This window comes from Chiloscyllium punctatum, chromosome 4, assembly GCF_047496795.1.
Source record: "Chiloscyllium punctatum isolate Juve2018m chromosome 4, sChiPun1.3, whole genome shotgun sequence".
Taxonomy (NCBI): Eukaryota; Metazoa; Chordata; class Chondrichthyes; order Orectolobiformes; family Hemiscylliidae; genus Chiloscyllium; species Chiloscyllium punctatum.
In genome coordinates this window covers 94,883,834-94,899,490 of record NC_092742.1, presented here as the reverse complement: position 1 = coordinate 94,899,490, position 15,657 = coordinate 94,883,834, and the positions used below count along the sequence as shown (strand labels likewise).

Sequence of the window (15,657 nt, the reverse complement as noted above, 5' to 3'; positions counted from 1 at the left end):
TTAGAGGGTGGGATTTGTTTCCGTTTGTTTTGTATTGTCATTCTGCCTCATCATTCAGATATTTGGACTGAAAGCTTGATAAAAAAGATATCAATATTTTGAACATTTGGGAGCAAGTCAGTCAGTCAGTCACAGGGTACTAGCATGGACAGAGGATTGACTGACTGGCAGAAGGCAGAGAGTGAGGACAAAGGGATTTTTTTTCAGTTTGGCAGTGAACAACTAGTGGAGTTCAGCAGGGGTCCATGTTGAGACCACAATTATTCATGTAATACATTAACGATCTAAATGAAAAAAAACAGAGGGCATTGTTACTAGGGATAGGTGGGTGGACAGGTGGTGTTGAGGAAGTGGGCAGACTGAAGAAAGACTTGGACAGGCGAGAAGAGAGGGCAAAGAAGTTGATCAGTGGAAAAAAAATGAACAATTAAGGTTCCCCCAAAGAGTCCGTGGAACATTGGTAGTGCCCTACCTCTGAGCCAATAGGTCTGGATTCAGTTCCTGACTGCCTAAGAGATGTGTCATTTTGTGACTGAAAAGGGGCCTCTTAATGTATTATTGGTTCAAGGTGCACTGTTCAAAGAACCTGCAAACTGTATAGGAATGTCACTATAATACATATAGGCAGTGGGATACTCCAGACTTTATGAGAGGAGGTTTGCACTCCTACTGTTCTCTGTTCCTTTCCCCTTTCATTCCTTTCCATAATATTAAATTTTTTTTTTGATGCATAATTCACTGATTGTGAGTAATAGATGTTCTTTGTCCTCAGACAAAATGAAAACCGAAGGGTTCAGTCTTGAGTCTTGTCGTAGTATGGTTGCCCTCATGGATGTATCCTTTCTTCTTCTCTGTTACATTCATTTTTTTTCTAGGTGATTGTCTAAGGCATGTTTACCTTCACTTCAAATTCAACAAAATGTCTTGAGGATTCAATGATGTAAGTTGGTTAGAGGTGTGTCTTTAACTCCTTTGAAGACTTAAGGGAACAGTGCATGATCAGTCTGAAATGCAAAGGTTCTGTGTTAGGTTGTTGGCCAATATTGAGACAGTTATTTTCCAGGCTGGATAACCATAGGTGCTATACAATTGTTCTCAGTACCATTTTATTGGAGAAGGGATCAGCTGACCTCAGTTTTGCATGTAAATCAAAATTTTGGAGTTAGCTTATGTATCAACGCAATTTTCTTTTTGGTTTGCCTTTGTTTGTCTTGTTTTCTCCTCTTTCACTCTGATGGAGCTGACTTGCATTGGTTCAATAGGCACTGACGAGTCTTCAGTGTCTTGCCAAATGGCTGCTATTCATATGTGAGTCTTGTATAATTGGTGAACTGTAGGGCATATCACAGCAGGACACAAAGCAAGATTTCAGTGAATCCCTCTCTCACAGCACACCCCAGGTCATCTCCTCTGCCCAGAAGCTCTTCAGCCACGTTCCTCCATCGCCAGGCCATAGCAACACGACGGCTGGAGGAAGAGCGCCTCATCTTCTGCCTAGGAACTCTCCAACCACAAGGGATGAACTCAGATTTCTCCAGTTTCCTCATTTCCCCTCCCCCCAACCTTATCTCAGTTCCAACCCTCAAACTCAGCATCACCTTCCTAATCTGCAATCTTCTTCCTGACCTCTCCGTGCTCATCCCCACTCCGGCCTATCACCCTCACCTTAACCTCCTTCCACCTATCGCATTTCCAACCCCCCTCCTCCCTACCTTTTATCTTAGCCTGCTTGGCACACTTTCTTCATTCCTGAAGAAGGGCTTATGCCCGAAACGTCGATTCTCCTGCTCCTTGGATGCTGCCTGACCTGCTGCGTTTTTCCAGCAACACATTTTCAGCTCTGATCTCCAGCATCTGCAGTCCTCACTTTCTCCACGATGCAGTCCTCACCTGATTTCCATATTCATTCAATTACTGCAGAAACTACTGGGTGACAATTGAAAGAAAGAGAAACCAGTCCCATTTCCACGACTGAGGACTGATGCTGATTGTAGCTAATTGCACTGCTTATTTGTGATCAACTAACTCAGCACTGAGTCAAGGCTAAGTTAAATTTATATTCATATCAAAAATTTAACCAAGTTCTCTGATCCCTTGCCTTTAACTTTGTTTCTGTTTGTTGTGTTTTCACTAAAACAGTTTTTGCCTTAAAATTTGCTAAGATATAACTTTACTGAAGAGCACCAGCAGTTATTGGAAATGTACTCATGAGATACAGCTTTTAATGATAATGCAGTCACCTGAAATAGTAGAGTTAATCTGCAAATGTTTGTTAAACCTTTTGGGAACAAGAGCAGGCAGAATATCACAATTCCCCTAAAATAATTCAGTTTTATTGATCTACCTTTGCCATTGTTTTTCTTTCTAGTAGGCAGCATGGTGGCTCAGTGGTTAACACTGCTGCCTCACAGCACCAGGATCCCAGGTTCAATTCCAGCCTTGGGCAACTGTCTGTGTGGAGTTTGCATGTTCTCCCTGTGTCTGCGTGGGTTTCCTCCCACAGTCCAAAGATGTGCAGGGCAGGTGAATTGGCCATGCTAAATTGCCCATGGTGTTAGGTGCATTAGTCAGAGGGGAAATGGGTCTGGGTGGGTTACTTTTTGGAGGGTCACTGTGGACTGGTTGGGCCGAAGAGCCTGTTTGCACACTGTGGGTAAGCTAATCTAATCTAAACATTGTCCTTTAAACCTACTTTTAACAATTGGCTTCAATGATCTTGCCTGGTTACTTATTTCACAACTCCTTTGTCTTTTTAAAGTACTGAGCATTTTCTTGAGGCATCTCTCACTGTAACTTTGCTGAGATTCAGGGAGCCTGAATGATTTTCTTGACCATGTTACAGTATTAGACCTGAAAAAGCCACAATTAAATTTGCAGCAAAGATATTTCTTCTTCCTGAAAACTTATTTTGACTTGCATCATCCACTGAAATGCAAAGTTATTACCATTGAAAACAAAGTCAGCTTTGTCAGTTCTGTCAATAATCCTGAAAACGTCAATCAGTTCACCATGTGGCTTCCTCTTTTCTACTGAAACCAAAGCCAAATTTTTCAGTTTCCTTGCATGATAAATTCCTGATCTCTTCAATATCTTCATTGCTCCCCTATACCTCTTGTCAAGGACAATAATAGCTTCCTTATAATGAGGTAATCAGGTAAAGGTCTGATTAATTTATTATTTTGGAATAAGGCTAACACTTTCAATTTGTTACAGACATGAGGAATAAACTGATGATGCACCAATCTAATACCGACTGCTATTATTTAATTATGTTCATTTGTTTTCATACTTACAAATTAAGTCTAGCAGTAAATGTAATAGGCCGCAGAGTCAATTTTCTGAAGAACAATATGTACTGATTTGGAGGTAATATTGACACTGTTCCATCAGAAGTCAAATGTGAATGATCTCATTACCATTGCTGGACAACCACTATTTTGTATTATCTTTCATTGTCTTCCTTAACATTACCGATGGCAGACAGATGGATCTGGAAAGCTTAATTTGATGGAGTTTAAGCAGCTCTGGAATAAGATTAAGAAATGGCAGGTATGAAGCGCTGGAGGGTTTATGGTATTTATATCATGGTGTATCATGTCTGAATTAAAATGGGTTCAACATCTTTAAAATTAGTATTTGCAAAGCATAATGCCGTCAGGTATTGCCCACTTAGGCTAACAGGACTTGTAGAAATGTTAAGCAAAAATTTGACAAGCTTCTGTCTATAATTGTAGAACTATATGGAGTCATAATTCATTGCCACCCATTTCTAATGATTTATCGCATTACCCAGGCAACTCAGCAGTGGAGGAAGTAGTCCAGATTTACGAGTCTTCCCCTGCCAAGACCCTTGCCCCTTCTTCACTGTCACTGAGGTCAAACAACATTGTGCGCCAGTTCTTGATCAAAGCCAATTGCAAATAATTTACCTAGCTTTTAGATTTCCAGTGGAGTTAGATTTAATGTCTGCAGCATGTAACCAGGGCTGTCCTCAGGCTCTTCTTTTTTCTGCCTGATGTTTGTTTATCCCTCCATAATACGAGCATACTATTTCACAGACATCAGCAATTCAAATACCACCATCACACATGTCTCTACTGTTGTCTCCATTATCACAGCCAAGCCTGAATCTGTAGTCATGCCTACAGCACAGATCAGGGATTGAACCTACAACCTTCTAAGTTTAAATGGGGCAATATGACACTTTGTAGCGCGATCACACACTCAGCTGTTGAATGGGTTGTCCACCTGAGATAACACTTTCTCTAATAGTGTGAACAGTTTAAAACATAAAGCATGAGAGAATTAACACCTTGATGCCTCATCCATGTATGAAACAATCTGACCAGATATACCAAAAAAAAGTCTGATTTGCACTCCACTTCCTTTAAAGCATGCACTGTCAGCCAGATCAGCTGGTGATTCAAGGTACAGCATCATTACAAATTAGCATCACTTAGAACTGTTAGTTGGTGCGATTGCAATTTAAAACCACGAATAAATTAAAAATGGATTGTGGTCATTCAATATGGAGCAAAGGGGCTAATCCTTGGCGCTGAACTGTGACAGTCCCAATATGATAGTGAATATTCATGACCTCAATCTCATCACATATTCTGCCTCCAGTTCCTCAGACATAATTAAGAAACTGTATTCTGTCGTCAGTCTCTCAGTTATGATTCTGTGACGATATTCTGGCTTCAGTTCCTGAGATATAATCCAGTAACTATTCTAGCCTTGGTTCATCATGAACATATGAATTAGGAGCTTGAGTATTTCCAGGCTTTCAACTCTACCACTCGATAAGATTGAGTGATCTGTTTGTGGCTTCAACTTCATTTTCCTGTCTTACTCCTATATCCTTTTACTCCCTGATCAGGCAGGAATCTGTCAAACGCAGCTTTTAATATTTTCAATGAACCAGCCCTTGCTCTCTGGGGAAGAGAATATCACAGATCAATGAATCTCTGAGAAAGAAAACAAATCACCTTGTCATCATGTTAAATAGGACACTCCCTAGTTTTTGAGCTCTGTCTCCCAGTTCTAGTCTTGTAATCACTTACTGTACCTGAATGCTAATTTATTGTGATTCATGTACCAGGACACCTTTGTCCCTCCTGGTCTTGCAGTCTATCTCTATTTAAATAATATGCTGCTTTTCTTCTTGTCAAATAGCACTACTTCACATCTTTTGCATTACACTCTATCAAACAATTTTTAGCCCACTCACTTAACCTATTTAAATCCCTTTGCACACTTCTTGTGCATACATCAGTTTATTTCTATATTTATTTTTGTGTCATCAGCAATTTTAGTATCCACATATTTAATCTTTTCCCATCCAAGTAATTTCTGTATGTTGTATCTTGTTAAGGCCCCAACACTTGCTCTTGTGCTTTCTATAATAGTTTGCCAATCTGAGTTCCCCATTTATCCCTACTGTCAGTTGACATGATACAATAGCTGTTTTGTTTCCCCTGTGCCAGATGTGCAGAAGCAAGAGATATCCTAGCTCTGCAAAGCCAGATTTCTGAAATGGCTGCCTGCTGTTCCCACATTTGGTCCCACAACGATGTTGGATAATGCGTTGAACTGGGTGACAAGGAGAAACCCGAAGAGGCTGCTCAGTTCCCTAGTTCAGCTGGGCAGAAAGCCTGCTTTGGGGCTTCAGTTTTGTGTTCATTGTTTAATAAAACATAAAATATCCCGCTGGCTCTCGCACACTCACTCCATGCCCCATCAATACCACCTTATACCCTGTGGTCTAGACACCAAGGACTCCCAAATCCTAATTAAATGGCCAGTTGCCCCTAGGAACTGGGAATGCATGTACTACCTCCAATCCCAGTCCCAATACCAGCTTTACAAATATAAGAAAGGCCAGATTTTGGAGCTAGACTTGGGATTTTGATTCCTTCTGGCATTTATTGCTGCAGGAAGGTTGCTTTCTGTCATGGTGAAAATCAGAGCCAGTAACTGTGCCACAACCTCATTTATCAGCTATGATCGAGTAACTGTATTTCTGGCCTCATGCTCACAAAGATATGTTTTCATTATGATTTCTGATTCTTTGCAGGAAATATTTAAGGAATATGACAAGGATAATTCTGGCGTAATTGACAGCTATGAAATGCGCACAGCTGTGAATGATGCAGGTGAGTGGGAGTCAATCAGGCTTATTTATCGATGGGAGTTTGACTAATGAACGGGTTTTTTTTGTTCATTCATAGGCCGTGAGCTTTGCTGTCTGAGCCACCATTGAATGCCTATCACTAGTTGCCTTAAAAAGGTGGTGGTGAGCTGCCTTTTTGAACTGCTACAGTCCATATGCTGTAGATTGAAAACAATTCCCTTAGGGAGGGAATTCCAAGATTTTAACTCAACAACAGTGAAGGAACAGTGATGTATTTCCAAGTCAGGATGTTGAGTGGCTCAGAGGGGATCTTCCAGGTGATAGTATTCTCATGTATCTGATACCCTTGTCATTTTAGATGGAAGTGGGCCATGGATTTGGAAGGTACTGTCTACGTATTACACCTATAGTAAGGGTGTTGCAGAGTTTTGATCCTGTAACAGTGAAGGAACAGTGACAGATATGCAAATAAGGTCAGTGTGTGGCTTAGAGGCCATCTGGTGGTGTTTCCTTGCATCTGCTGTCCTTGACCTTCTGGATGATGAAGATCACACATTTAGAATGTCCTATTAAAGGAGGCTTGAGGAGTTGCTGCAGTGGATTTTGCATGTGGTATACATTGCTGCCACTGTGTACTGGAGGTGGTGGGCATAAATATTTCCGATGTTGGTGCTGATCAAGAAATTATTTTATCTTGGATGCTGTCAAGGTTATTGAGTACTATTAGAGCTGAACTCATCAAGTGATGAGTATTCCATCACTGGATTCCTTGCTGCTTTGTAGATGTGGAAAGGCTGTCTGCATTCTCAGTCTCTGACCGACTCTTGTCACAGTGTTTACATGGCTGGTCCAGTTTTCTGGAACTGGAGGGAAGTGTTTGGTAAGACCTACCTGAGAATTTAGTACTTTTTTTTCTGTCTTGTTCTTCAGGTTTCCACCTGAACAACCAACTTTACGAGATCATTTCCATGCGCTATGCCAATGAAGATATGAATCTGGACTTTGACAGCTTTATCTGTTGTCTTGTGAGACTGGAGGGAATGTTCAGTAAGTGCAACACTATCCGGAATGAATTTTCCTCTGTTATAAGGAATCTTTGCAGTCTATATGGTGCACTGGGTTGAACACTTTTATGATCTGGATTTATAATCAGCACCACATAGATAGACTGAAGCCCTTTCTCTCAAGATCCAGAAAATATAGCAAACTGGAATTTTTATTTATAATTATGGTTGCATTATTCAGTGATCCCCAATTTAGCTCCACTTTGTTCTGTGAGTTCCCCTAATATTCCTAAGGATATCCCATCATTTGTTATCGATTATATCCACCTTTCCTGGAGACCTCCTCATATTGTTCCTGGTGTTGAGGTTGCTGTCATTCCTAATCATGCCCCCATCACCCCGCCGCCTCCCCCAGATATTCATGGTGACATTCCTCCACCATTCAAGGCCAACAAACTACCCAGGCAGCCACACCTTCATGATCTGTGTGCTTCTCTCCACCCAACATTTCATATTCCTATTACTTGTCCCATCCTCAACCACCTGCACCACTCAACCATCATTGCTCTCTCTCCTGCTTCAATCCAAATCCCCCGACCAGCAGTTGTATCTCCCTGACTACCAATCAACCCAACTCCGGCCTTACCATATCTAGCAATTAGAATAGCCCTGTCTTCAGTATTCCCTGCTCCTCTATGATTTCTTGTATTGTCCCCCTGCTGGACACATTGGACTCTTTGTTTGCTTTTTTGCTGCAGATGATCTTTTTTCTTATAGGCCTTTATCCCATCAATCAGGCTGCCTGTGAACAGGATACAAAAGAATACTGTGGCCTGCTCCAGAATTTGATCTTCTAGTTTTCCCGCTTCTAAACAGCTCCTCACATGGAACATCCTTCTGGGTTATATTTCAGGCTTCAGGTTTAGTCATGAACCATGTACACATTACAAAGCCACCAGAGAATAATTTCTCACATTGGTTACATATTTTTGGGTAACGATGAGTAGAGACGTAGAAAGGTCAGTCCTTGGGCAGTCACATTTTTCATGATTCTGAATGATGCCAGCAAGACCTCAGAGTCAACACGTTTGACCTTCTCAGCTAGGGGTCGGCATATGACCCAGAGAGCAATGGGTACAAAGTGGTGAGGTGGTGATGAACAATGTGACATTTGAAACTACCCTGCATTAACTAATTCTATAGTCCTCATTAAACTGATACATGTGGAACTGAGCCATAAAATGAATGAGGCATAATGTTGATTCTTGATCTCTACTGAGTTAGCAGATTCCAATTCGAAAACTGTAGGATTAAATAAATTACAACACCCGAAGCAGGCAGTTTGACCAATTAGTCCATGTTTGTGTTTATCCTCCAAACAGTTTGCCCACCATGACCCCAAGTTCCCATTATCATGTTTCCTGGATGAGGACAGATTAGGATTTGGTTGTGATGACTTCTTTCAGTGCTCAATAAAGGAACAGCTTTCAAAGCACAACTGGTTAGGCTTATACATAGGTAGTTGTAACTTGCAGTTATAGGACCGTATTCCATTAGGAGTCAGAGGAGCAAATTAGACAAGGAACAGAAGTTATATCTGTTATACATTCAAAGAGAAGATCTTTTTACATCTTTTAAATATTTGAATGATGTCTATATGGGTCTGGTTCTAAAACATAAAGGCCAAGATTGGTTCCCTTTTTAGCGTCTGGATTATTACTTTGTGATATTATCAAATAGGGTCTGTAAGAGATGCCTGAGGCTAAGTGGAAGTAGAGAATATCTGATAGTTACATGTTACTTAAAGGTAAATTGGTGAGAACTTGACCATAGGGGAACCAATAGTGTTGGAGGTGCGTGAGCTAAATAAATCTGACCAGAAAAGCATATGACTGAACTCTGACTAATCAATATTTTAAACTTTGATGTTTAACACTGCTTTCTCAAAATTATTGGGCTTAGCCAATGTTAAAATCAGTTTATGCCTGATGTTGTTTCTTAAGAAAAGCACTGTCTTTATTTATGATTTGAATGAAGGGATCAAAAGTATGTCAACTAAATCGGTAGCTGAGTTTTGAAGATAATATAAGGAGTCTACAAAAGGGATGTAGATTGGTTAAGTGAGTGGGCAAAGATTTAGCAAATGGAGTACAATGTTGGAAAGTGTGAAATTATTCATTTTGACAGAAAAATTAAAAAAACACAATATAATCTAAATGGTGGGAATTTGCAGAGTTCTGAGATGCAGAAATGATTTGGAAACGCCGGTGTTGGACTGGGGTGTACAAAGTTAAAAATCACACAACACCAGGTTATAGTCCAACAGGTTTATTTGGAAGCACTAGCTTTCGGAGCACTGCTCCTTCATCAGTTGGTTGTGGAGAATAAGATTGTAAGACACAGAATTTATAGCAGAAGTTTACAGTGTGATGTAACTGAAATTATATATTGCAAAAGATCTGAATTGTTTGTTAAGTCTCTCATCTTTTAGTTGGTTTCAGTTCTTTCATATGTATAAGATGAGAGATTTAACAAACAATCCAGGTCTTTTTCAATATATAATTTCAGTTACATCACACTGTAAACTTCTGCTATAAATTCTGTGTCTTACAATCTTATTCTCCACAACCACCTGATGAAGGAGCAGCGCTTTGAAAGCTAGTGCTTCTAAATAAACCTGTTGGACTATAACCTGGTGTTGTGTGAGATGCAGAAAGATCTGGATTCATTAGTATATGAATCACTAATAGAATGTTATGGTTTATTGCGAGGGGAATTGGATGCAAGAGTATGAAGGTTATGCTTTATTTATAGAGGTCATTGGTGAAACCGCAACTAGAGTACTGTGCCATCATACTTACAGAAGGACATTAATGCATTCAAAGACGTTCAGAGAATGTTACTAGACTAATACCTGGAATGAGTGGATTACCTTGTGAGAAAAAGCTAGTCGGTCTACGCCTGTATCCTCTGGAATTTACAAGAGTCAGAAGTGACTGAATTGAAACATATAAGATTCTGAGGGGATATAACTGGGTGGATATTGAAAGGATGTTTCCTCTTGTGGGAGGATCTAGAGCTAAATGTCATAGTATAAAAATAAGGGGTTGACCATTTAAATCAGAAATGAGGAAGCATTTTTTCTCGTGAAAGGTTTCTCTGGATACAGAATCTTTAAATATTTTGAGGACAGAGGTAGATAGAATCTTGATTGCTAATAGGATGACAGATTATCAAGGGATGTACAGAAATGTAGAGTTGAGGTTAAAACCATAATCTTATCAAATGGTGAAACCAGCAAGAAGGGCCAAGTTGCCAACGGTTCTTCCTCATTTATATGTTTGTATGTATTCATTGACTCCTTTTTGTTCTTCAGGAGCCTTTCATGCCTTTGATAAAGATGGAGATGGAATCATTAAACTCAGTGTCCTGGAGGTAGGTGCAACTCGGATGACAAGTATATTTCTCTATCAAGTCACCAAAGACACAAAGATACTGTGGCTTTCTAGGGCATTTTAAATCCTGACCTATGCATCCTTGGATATACATTTTTCAAGATTTTTAAGGTATTATGCACTGCCTTCATTTCCCTTTCATAATTATCACAGAATATGGTGTGTGGATGACACCTGCAAGTTGTTTGCAAACTGACCATGGCTGATACTTGATTATTTAAGAGAATTTGACATTTTGGAAGGACAGAAAAGATTGATGCTATGGACCAGGCCAGAACCCCCTCAAAATATTTTTGAGCATACACTTTATTTTTATCTTATTTTAAAGACAGACGTGAAGTGGTGTTTTAGGTGTGATGCAACTGGTCAAACCACTGACTAAGCAAAACAGAATTTATTTAAACACTACCATTGAAACAGGAACAAAATAAAGCAGAATTTAGAGCAACTTAACTAATTAACTATTCCAATATAGTAACATCCCATAAACACACCCCTTGCCAAAAATTTAAATTCAAACACTTAGATTCTTACAGGCAGAAGGGAACAACATCTAGAGAGAGATTTTAGAGGAATCATGTACAAAGCTTGCAACATTTCTGGACTCTAATATCTTGTGACTGCTGCAGCTAAAAAAAATCTAGAGAGAAACTGAAGTGGGAGAACTGGCCACTCTCCTTCCATTGTTAAACTGTTAAACTCCCGAGACTCCTTGGCACCTCTGTCTTTATGACCTCTTCAAAAAAAAGGACAAAATAATTTTTTTAAAGTGACAGCATCATCATGGTGGAGTAAGCCTATTAACGAGTACAGCAGAGAGCAATGACTTTGGTTTGGAGTACAGGTTGTCCGCTATAACATGCATTTCATTAACTCAAATTCGCTGTATTGTGATTGATGAATTGGGGACACTGTTTTAAAGTGCAAACTTTTAAAACATGTGTTGGCTGTAGCACGATTACATTGTCAACACTTTAAGTGCTCTTTCTAAAGCAAGACTTTTCTGTTATGCAGGATTGCACAACAACGCAATCATCGTGTTACAGAAGAACTGTCTCTATCACAATGTAGAATCAGTTTTAGTGGATAGAAGAAATAGTGAAGGACAAAAGTAATGGATGCAAGTAGCTTATAGGTCTCCTGACAACAATTATACTCTAGGGCAAAGTATGATTCAAAAAATAACAGGGCTTGGAAGAAGGAATTGTCATGCTGATGGGCAATTTTACTTTTCATGATTGGATAAATCAATTTGGGAAAAAGTGCCTGAAGGAGCACCGCATTTGGGACAGTTCTTAGCACAAAATCTTGTGAAACTTGAAAGAAATATTTGTATCTGGCTTCGTGGTAGAAGATATGCGAAGCATTCTAAGATTAGTAGAAAATAAAGTGGGAAAAGGGAAATAAACACAATTACTAGAGCAAATCTGATTGGCTAACTAATGGGATTAAAGGCTGACAAAGCCCTTGGACCTGATGATTTGCATTTTAGTGTTTGTAACTACATGGCTGCAGAGACAGTAGCTGCATTTTTTATAATCATTCAAAACTCCCCATGTTCTGGAAAAGTCCTAGCTGGTTGGAACACTATTTCAGAAAGGAGGGAAATAGTAAACAACAAACTAAAGCTCGTTAGCCTAATATCTATCATTGGCAAAATGCTAGCATTCATTAATAAGGGTGGAACAGCAGGACAATTAGAATATCATAATACAATCAGGCTGCATCAGTATGGTTTTGTGAGAGGGACATTATAAGGTGGATAAAGGGGAAACCAGTGTATGGAGTATATTTGGGTTTCCCAAAGGCATTCAGTAAGGGGTCACACAAGAGGTTACTGCAGAAGCTGGAGGCTCACAGTATTGGGTGATATATCAGTATGGATGAAGGATAACCAATAGGAAATGGGCATTCAAGACAAGTGGATCATTTTCAGGTGCAAAAAATATAATGATTACTTACAGTTTATATGAATGTCATGAATGAAGGCTTGAATCTTATCACAATAACATTTGTTGACAATGCAAAGACAAGTAGGAGAATTGTGAGGAGGATATAAAGTGATTGTAAAGGGATATAGATAAATGTGAAGTTTTCTACTTTGGCAGGAGGATTAGAAAACAGATTTTTTTTAAAATGGGAAGAGAATGCAAAATGATATATACTGAAGGATTCGTATATTTGCATACATGAATCACAAAATGCCAATATGCAGACACAGCAAGTAATTAGGAAATGCAGTTTTGGCCTTCATTATAAGGAGGATAGAATATAAAAGTAAGGAAGCCTTCCTACAGTTGCACAGCACAGCGAGACCACACCTATAGTGCTATGTGCCATTTTGGTGTGCTTAGTTGAGGAGCAATGTCGTTGCATTCGAAGCAGTTCAGAGAGGGTTCCTTGCATCCCCCAAATAAAAGGGCTGTTTTGTGATGAAAAGGTTAAGGTTAGTAGGTTGGATCCATATACATTGGCATTAAGAAGAATGAGAGCTAATCTTATTAAAATATATACAATTCTGAGAGGGGTTGGCTGGGTAAGTCCTGGGACAATGTTTCTCTACAAGGGGAAATGTAGAGTTATGAATGCAGTTTAAAAATAAGACATTTCCCATTTAAGATGATGAGAATAAATTTCTTCTGTCAGAGGATGGTTGGCATTTGGACTTCTGTTCCTCAAAGAGCAGGGAGATTGGATCATTTATGCTATTCAGTGCTGAGCTAGACAGATTATTGGTCAACCATGGATTCCAGTGTTATTGGGGACTTGCAGGAAAAAGCAGTTATGGTGATAATCAAACCCATCATGTATTTTTGAATGGCAGTGCAGGCCCAAAGGGCTAAATAACTAATAGCTGCTCCTATTTATCATTAACTTGTGATCACAGCAGCACTGAAGCCCATTGCACATACAATCCATGTCTGGGAACAGCATGAATTTGGCAGATCTCTTTCACCAGTTCCCCTTATCTATTAGAATCATGGAATCATAGAACCCTACTGTGAGGAAGGAGGTTGTTCAGCCCATCAAGTCTGCACGAACCCTCTGAAGAGCCAGATTCCTACCGTATCCCATAACCCCACATTTACTACAGCTGATCCATCTAGCCTATAAATCTCTGAACACTACAGACAATGTCAGTATAGCCAATCCACCTAATCTGCACATCTTTGGACTGTGGGAGGAAACTGGAGCACCTGGAGGAAACCCATCCAGACATTGGAGAATGCGCAAACTCCACACAGTTGCCCAAGGCTGGAATCGAACCTAGGCCCCTGCCGCTATGAGGTAGCAGTACTAATCACTGAGCCACCGTGTCGCCATTAGTACTGTTATTCTGGCATGTCAGTTTTTACATGTTGAGTTGTGTTTTCTAATTAGGGAGGTGGTGACTCAGCCTCCGTCTGCAGGTGCCATTCTGTAGTGAAATCAATGTAGTGGGTGGGAATCCAACTGAAAGTGTGGGTTGTTAAAATTTCTCTCCTTAGTGTGTCAAATAGTTCACACTGCTGCTGGTGCCAGGGTTGTGAAATGTGACTGGCTACTTAACGGGGTTGATTTAAATGGATTAGGATAAGGGGTACTGATTCTTTGAATGTTAAGAAGAAACTCCATTAAAAATGTTTTGGTGAATCTTTCTGATGGATTAACTGATTAGTTAGCTCCTTTGATTTATTATTTTACCATGAGATACATTTTAGAGCGTCTTAGAAAGCTTTAGAAACATAGAAACATAGAAAAAATACAGCGCAGTACAGGCCCTTTGGCCCTCGATGTTGCGCCGATCCAAGCCCACCTAACCTACACTAGCCCACTATCCTCCATATGCCTATCCAATGCCCGTTTAAATGCCCATAAAGAGGGAGAGTCCACCACTGCTACTGGCAGGGCATTCCATGAACTCACGACTCGCTGAGTAAAGAATCTACCCCTAACATCTGTCCTATACCTACCACCCCTTAATTTAAAGCTATGCTCCCTTGTAATAGCTGACTCCATACGTGGAAAAAGGTTCTCATAGTCAACCCTATCTAAACCCCTAATCATCTTGTACACCTCTATCAAGTCACCCCTAAACCTTCTTTTCTCCAATGAAAACAGCCCCCGTGCCTCAGCCTTTCCTCATGGGATCTTCCTACCATACCAGGCAATATCCTGGTAAACGTCTTCTGCACCCGTTCCAGTGCCTCCACATCCTCCCTATCGTATGGCGACCAAAATTGCGGCTGCACTAGAGTCTTACTTGATGGTTTTGGTATATTGAGTATTTTTCATTGCAGGGTGAAGGTTGGATGGTGCAAATGAAGTGTTCTTCTCTGCCTTTCCTCATATTCTTATTGTATGTTATTTTCAGTTGAGCACTCTGCGTTCCATACAGCTGGGATTAATGTTTACTCTGTCCTTATTTCCACAGTGGCTGCAACTCACCTTATATGCTTAAACGTCTCAGGACGTCTGGTGGCTTACATGCCTGGCTATTACCTCAAGCTCAACACCGAAACCTCAACAGCAGAATATGCAAAGCCAGTTTCTTCTATACCTGATGACATTCAATGGTGCTTCAGGAATCTGGGTGGAAACTAGCCTGTTATTTATTGTTAGATCAGCATGTCTTACTGCAACTTTGTGAATCTTTGCTAGGATGAGAATACAAGTTTTCTTTATCCCTCTTGTATGATTTTACAATAAAACCCCCACTATAGCCTATTTTTCCAGTGATCTGGTAGGTAGACACATTGCCTGGGTTAACATTGAGTAAAAGATTCCATCTTCACTGTTTGGTTTGTGACTGTCACTGGTTTCAGTATTCCAGAGAAGGGAAATGACGTCCACAGTTTCATTCAGTTGGCACTGCTTCATCAATAATAATTGAAAGATAAACATGGAAAGAAGGTTATCCAGTTTTATCAATTGGATCAATGGACTGAAGAGTGGCAGATGGAGTTTAATTTGGATAAATGTGATGCATTGCATTTTGGTAATAAAAATAAGCCTAGAGCTTATACAATTTATGATGGGGCCCTGGGTAGTGTTGTAGAAGCAGAGTGTCATGGGTTTCAGGTAC

At 40.0% G+C, this 15,657-nt stretch overlaps 1 protein-coding gene across 3 annotated transcripts in view; it reads left to right on the top strand.

Moving 5' to 3' along the window:
- LOC140476551 (calpain-3-like) overlaps window positions 1-15,299 on the top strand; it is a 110,469-nt gene extending 95,170 nt beyond the window's left edge. For all 3 annotated transcript variants that reach the window (XM_072569332.1, XM_072569331.1, XM_072569333.1), the window contains 6 exons: window positions 773-834; window positions 3,481-3,549; window positions 6,077-6,155; window positions 7,064-7,180; window positions 10,514-10,572; window positions 15,007-15,299. In XM_072569332.1, coding sequence (XP_072425433.1) covers window positions 773-834; window positions 3,481-3,549; window positions 6,077-6,155; window positions 7,064-7,180; window positions 10,514-10,572; window positions 15,007-15,033 — 413 coding nt within the window. In that variant the 3' untranslated portion in view covers window positions 15,034-15,299. The remainder of the gene's footprint in view (window positions 1-772; window positions 835-3,480; window positions 3,550-6,076; window positions 6,156-7,063; window positions 7,181-10,513; window positions 10,573-15,006) is intronic.
- The last annotated feature ends 358 nt before the right edge of the window (window positions 15,300-15,657 follow it).